The 6,711-nt window shown below is 35.4% G+C and overlaps 2 protein-coding genes across 2 annotated transcripts; both read left to right on the forward strand.

The window, feature by feature from the left end:
• The first annotated feature begins 1,389 nt into the window (after positions 1 to 1,389).
• LOC149491545 (uncharacterized) lies at positions 1,390 to 3,157 on the forward strand. The gene has a single exon (XM_089695158.1). The coding sequence runs from the start codon at positions 2,310 to 2,312 to the stop codon at positions 3,141 to 3,143; it is 834 nt and encodes a 277-aa protein (XP_089551284.1). The 5' UTR covers positions 1,390 to 2,309; the 3' UTR covers positions 3,144 to 3,157.
• A 130-nt stretch (positions 3,158 to 3,287) lies between these two features.
• On the forward strand, positions 3,288 to 6,176 carry LOC149491546 (uncharacterized). Its single transcript, XM_089697968.1, has one exon. The coding sequence runs from the start codon at positions 3,732 to 3,734 to the stop codon at positions 6,174 to 6,176; it is 2,445 nt and encodes an 814-aa protein (XP_089554094.1). The 5' UTR covers positions 3,288 to 3,731.
• The last annotated feature ends 535 nt before the right edge of the window (positions 6,177 to 6,711 follow it).

Here is a 6,711-nt window from a genome sequence, read left to right on the forward strand (position 1 = left end):
TCATTTAAAAAAACTCAAAAGAAAAGTACTTCGGTCCTGGTGCATCACTATGCGAGACTGACACGCGGCGCGCTCGCAGTACAGTGCGGCATGAGGTGCTTGTCCATGGCAAAATATTTGACATGCCGCACACAAAAGAAACGGTTTCTTTTGTATGCGTTGTGTCCAATATTTTGCCATACGATTTTTAAACGAAATTGAGTCCTACTTCAAACTGTGATCACAAAAATATATTTGTCTCTTTTCTAGTCATTGATTATCATATAAAAAACCTCGCCGCACCACGGTGAAAACTGCGATTTTGGGCGCCGCACTGTGGTGTAGTCGCTGATGGCCCGATACTGGACATGCCGCAGTGAACGTGTTAAACACTTATACTTAATAATGAGTAACAAATAATTGAACCAGCTAGGAGAAATAAAGAAAGTTGAAATGTTTTTTGTCATATCTATAACGTTTAATTTACGATTAGCATTATACGAGTGTATGATATATTAAGCATGTCATTAACTATAGCAATGCCAATTTCCATCAAAATCAGTTAAGCAATTCAATCATTAGTTATGATTTACGAGATTTATAATAACTTTCTTTCTTACTAATATAATACATAACTGCGAAAGCGACTCTGCCTGTCCGTTGCACTTAACATAAACAAGTGAACCGACATTAATGATATTTTTAAACTCGTACCTTCCACGTTAAATCCTCGGGAAAGGACATAATTTATTTATTTATTTATTTATATTTTAGGAGAATCTACAGCTGTATCCTTAAAGATAGTCACATAATATAATACTTAAAATAAGCCATTTACAGATTCTCACGGCTAGAATAATGTTAATATATGACAATTACAAATGTGAGCGATTACGTACACGAATCAAGTGCTTAAAACCAATGATATTGTAACACTAATCAAATTACATATCAACTTGGCCACCAAACTGACGGAAGAACTCATTAGCTAACTGACGCTTAATGGAGTAAGAACTGCTGCAGAATAAGTCAAAATCGAACTGTTTTGATAGCTTGTTAAAATTGTTGCTTACGCGTAGAATAAACGAATTTTGACGATAGTTAGTGCTGACTGCGGAAGTAAAGATAGGATTATATTTACGAGATAAAATTGAGGGTGTGTATAAAGAAATTTTGGCTAGTAGTTCTGGGCAGTCTATTTTATTGGATGTAATGCCTAAAAGTAATAAAATATCAGAAATCTCCCGGCGATATGTTAGGGGTAAGAAGTGAAATTTGCTGCAGACCTCGTAATAATCCTCAGATTTGTACGGGACGTGTAATCGGTAACATAGGAATTTCAAAAATTTCATCTGTATTCGTTCAATTCTAGTTATATATTTATCGTATATCGGATAAAATGGGGACGATGACAGCTGTCATTCAAGTATCAGTGAGCTCCGCTAATTAATTAAATTAAAAATAGTTCTAGTTAAATAATACGAGTGAAAAGTGCTTCAAAATATATCTATACGTATAAAATACCAGTGTAAATGTTATCTCGATAATTAGTCAAACAGTTCCTGTGATATATAAAAATTTTAAATCGTGCCTTGATACAAAGATTATTCAAAATACCAGTGAAGTTTCTATCGGCAAAATATACATAAACTATTGTGAATAAACATAGAATCAAAGTAATTAATCATTGCAGTGATAATAAGTGGCAAAAAAGTATTATTTTTGTTTTGTCAATATAAAAACCGTTAACAGTGTTCAAGTGTATCAACAGCTGTCAGAACAAAAGAAGATGACTCACTTATGTCATGAATCAACATCGTAAAGTATAAACTACACTAACAATTCGAAAATAACTAATAAGCACTGATAGCTCTGTACAGTCAGTTAGAAAAAAACTACAAACAAGATTCCTGTAAAGGACATGCCTCCCGTATAAGATGAAATGATCAGAGAAATTAATTGTTTGGATATAAACCTAACTGAGAAGAGCCCAGCAAAGAATAGTGCACTTGTCGATGTGAGAACGTGTAATAAACCTGCCGCTAAGTCCTTGCTAAATATCTAGAGACTAAGTGTTTCCATAAACCGGATTTTTTAAGTGGTGTAAGAGTTCTTGAAGGAAGGTTCGGGAAGAAGGGCGCTACTGCGACACAGTAACAATATACTCCGTATTAAAACTACATTTAAAATCAAATTAAACGCCATCTACCAAAAAAGGTGCACACTATTTTCAACTTAAGATCTACAGAAAAATCAATTATGCTATTGCCGTAGCAGTAAAATCTACCGCACAGAGAGGGCGTAACGAGTACCAAAACAAACCAGACACAATGGAGGAGATTATGAAAGCACTGCAAAACATCCAAAAAGAACTGAACGACCAAAAAATAGAAATTCAGAAAAACGGAGAAAGGGTAACAGAACAAGTTACACAAAACATAACAAATAAATTGGAAGAAAAATTCGCCATATGGGAAGAAAAACACCAAACTTTAAAAGAAAAAGTAGAAAATCAAGAAAGGAGACTTCAATTCATGGAAAAACAAGCAAGGGCAAGAAACATTATATTCTTTGGCATAGAGGAGGGCGAGTCATCGTATAAAAACCTTGAAAATAATATAATTAAATTCATCAACGAATATCTATCTTTAAAACTAGAATACAGAGATATCCAGGAGGTAAAAAGATTAGGAAAAATAGGTGATAAACCGCGTCCCATACTTGTAACTTTTACTACCCTGGGCCTAAAGATCAACATTCTCAAGCAAAAAAATCTATTAAAAGACACCCAATACTACTTGAAAGAAGACTATCCTAAATATATTTTAGAAAAAAGAAAGGAACTACAAAAGGAAGCAAACAAAGAGCGCGAGAAAGGCAATAGAGTCACGATAAAATACGATAAATTAGTTGTTTTAAAATCAAACAACAAAAGAGCATTACCAACCTCACCTGAGCCTCAAAACTATCAACCGCAACAAACACGTATTTCACAAACCACCAAAAAGAATAAAACAAAAAATCCAAACTCTCCAATACGCAGATCAAACAGTGTGTCGGAAGGCTTCGTAAGACCAGGCTTACTAAACTACTTAGTTAACAAAAACGACAAGAATACTTTGCAGCACCAAAACAACGAAAATGTGAATAAAAACAACCAATAGCAATTACCGCCCCCCTCCCAAACAAATGTACCACTCAAACATAATCAACAAAGAAACAAAAACCATCTTCCAACACGGCTGGTCACCGAGGAAGATAACGACCAAAACCCTCCAACGATCTTAGCAAGTAACAATAACAAAACACAAAAAGAGACAACCGTGATTCCTGAAACACTACAAAAGCTATACATATTAACATACAATGTAAGAACACTGTCGACTTACAGTCACCTGATTGAACTTAAGGAAGCACTAAACAATGTTAAATTTGATATAATTGGATTGGCTGAAATTCGACGTACCGGGACAAAAATCGAAGAATATGAAGACTTCATTCTCTGCTACACGGGGCTTACGCAAGGGCTCTACGGAGTGGGCTTTCTAATTAACAAACGCCACAAAGAAAGTATAGAAAGTTTTACAAGTATCAGTGAAAGAGTCGCTCTATTAAACTTAAATCTACATGGTAGCAAATTATCACTTATACAAGCGTACGCGCCCACAGAATCAGCAAAAGAAGAAGAGATTGAAAACTTTTACGCTGACATATACAAAGCACTCGACTTGTCTTACCAAGTTTACATAATCATGGGAGATTTTAACGCTAAAATTGGCCAACCAAAACCAGCAGAATATCTGATAATGAAACAACATGGATATGGTATTAGAAACCAAAGAGGACAAACACTGATTGACTTCGCTCTCGAAAACAAAATCTCGATCTTAAATACCTTTTTTAAAAAGAAACCAAATCGCAGGTGGACTTGGCGTTCGCCAAATACTAAACACAAAAATGAGATCGATTTTATTTTATCTAACAAACCAAGCATGATAAAAAATATCGAAGTTCTAAATCTCAGCTACTCCTCAGACCATAGACCAATTAGAGCGACATTTACGTGGACAAAACAAACAAAGAGTAGAAGCAGCTACACATCTTACCCAAACTCTAAGTTGACAACCGAAGAAGAAATCAAGAAATATAGAGAATGCGTCGCCTACCACCTACCAGATTTATTATGCATTGACGAAAACACTCCAATTCAAACACACTACGACAAAATAGTTAGCATCATAACCCAGAGTCTTCAAAAAGCTAGACAAAACACAAACATAAAGAATAACATCCTATCAGAAAGTACTAGAACACTTATAGCAAGAAGACGAATACTACAACAAAACAAAAATAAAACAAGAACTATTAAAAATGAAATTGCTGCGTTATACAAACTTATAAGCAAACGAATAAAACAAGACTACGCAAGCTACAGATCAAATACTATAGAAAAACATCTTAAACTAACAGGCAGCACAAAAAGAGCTTTCAAACAGTTAAAAACCAACAAAACTTGGGTGGAAGGTTTAAAAAAATGGGAACAAATATCAAATAAGCGTAGGGACGTTCTACATATAGCAACAAGCTTTTACGAAACCCTCTACAGCAACCAGAACCAGACGACCGCTTATCAAAACATAGAATGCAACACTAACATAAAGTGCCTGACAACAACTGATAACATAGTAAAACCATTAGATAACAAGGAGGTAGCTGATACGATAAACAAGCTAAAAGTTGAAAAAAGCCCCGGTCCAGACCATATCACAAATGAGGCCATAAAAACAGCGTGTTCCTTATTGACTACACCACTAACACAATTGTTTAACCGCATACTGAAATCAGCCAATATACCTACACAATGGTCTGAATCAAATATAATATTGATTTATAAAAAAGGAGCACCATATGACATCGCCAACTACAGACCAATAAGCTTACTGCCGTGCTTATACAAGATCTTTTCGTCTATTATAAATCGAAGAATAAGTGTCATTTTAGAACCCGAACAACCAATAGAACAAGCAGGCTTTAGGAAAAGCTTCTCTACCATTGACCACATTTATACTATAGACCTACTGATTGAAAAGTACCAAGAGAAACAAAGAAATCTACATATTGCCTTCATAGACTACAAAAAAGCTTTCGATACCGTAGCACATTCAAGTATCTGGAACGCTCTAGAAGAACAGGGGGTCAATTTTGAGTACATACAGATAATTAAAAGCATTTACAATAACAGTTCAGGAAGAGTAAAACTGGAAAAAATCGGCCCAAGATTTCCCATACAAAGAGGAGTAAGACAGGGCGATCCGATGTCCCCGACACTGTTCATCGCTATCTTGGAGTATATAATAAGGAAGCTTGACTGGGGAAACTGCGGCCTATATATTGGTGGAAAGTACTTGTGTCATCTCCGTTTCGCGGACGATATAGTTCTTCTCTCTGAATCAAGTACCCAACTACAGTACATGCTACAAACACTAAATAAATACAGCAAACAAATCGGCTTAGAGATGAATCTAACTAAAACGATGTTAATGACAAACAGTAGAGTAAAACCCAAAATTTCAGTTGACAACAAAACATTAAATTATACAGATACATATATTTACTTGGGTAAACAAATCAGCTTTGACAAAACAAACAACGACCGAGAGGTAGAAAGACGGATACAACTCGCCTGGAATAAATATTGGAGCCTGAAAGAAATATTCAAAAGCAATATGGCGATACAAATTAAATCTAAGGTCATGACGTCTTGCCTCCTACCATGTTTAACGTACGCCTGTCAAACCTGGAAATTTACAAACAGTATAAGACAGAAAATATCTACATGTCAACGAGGCATGGAGCGCAGTATGCTCAACATAAGAAAGATACAAAAAATAAGACATACTAAAATCAGACAAACAACAAAAGCTACTGACGCACTAAACCAGTCTCTAAAACTCAAATGGAAGTGGGCGGGACATGTAGCGCGACTTCAGGACCAGAGATGGACAAGGAGAGTAACGTCATGGACCGGCCCTCTGGGCAAGCGCTGCAGAGGAAGGCCGCTTACGAGATGGCAGGACGAGATTGTCAGGACGGCTGGCCACGACTGGATACATAAAGCCCTGAATAGGGAAAAATGGAAAACGTTGGAGGAGGCCTTCACCCGAGGAGGGGTTCTGGAAAACGAACCAAAATACTGAACAAAACACTAAAAACTACAAATATATTTAAATTAATATAAACAAGGCAAATATAGGTTAAGTTTAGTAAAAACAAAAAACAAATGTTATTTAAGTTTCTTTTTTCTGGAAATATAAGGCTTTTTTATTTTTTATTTTTTATTTTTTTATTTATTTTATTTATCGTATCGCGGATTCCATATTGGCGACGCATATTCTAGAATGCTACGTACGTAGGCACAAAACAGAATTTTAAACGTTTTCGCCTTTTTAAAATCTGACGAAATTCTCATTATAAAGCCTAAAGCTTTAGAAGCTTTAGCTAGAATATAATCGATATGTTTATCAAACATGAGTTTTGGGTCATGTATCACTCCTAGATCTCTTATGTCAGGGCTAGTTCCAAGATCTTGATTTTTTATTCGATAGTTGAAACGCAGTGTTTGTTTTTTACGACTAAATGAGACGACTGTGCATTTACCAGGATTGAGATCTAATTTATTTTGAGTACAATAGTAGTCTAATTTATTAAGGTCATCTTGAAGCATAGCAGCAT

The sequence above is a fragment of the Colias philodice genome, chromosome 1, assembly GCF_061535455.1.
Source record: "Colias philodice isolate Cphi_HAF_F1 chromosome 1, ilColPhil1 Martin Lab GWU primary, whole genome shotgun sequence".
NCBI classification, from domain to species: domain Eukaryota; kingdom Metazoa; phylum Arthropoda; class Insecta; order Lepidoptera; family Pieridae; genus Colias; species Colias philodice.

Excerpts from the sequence above, each read along its gene's own strand:
- LOC149491546 (XM_089697968.1), top strand. The coding sequence starts at position 3,732 with ATGGGAGATTTTAACGCTAAAATTGGCCAACCAAAACCAGCAGAATAT.
- LOC149491545 (XM_089695158.1), top strand. The coding sequence starts at position 2,310 with ATGGAGGAGATTATGAAAGCACTGCAAAACATCCAAAAAGAACTGAAC.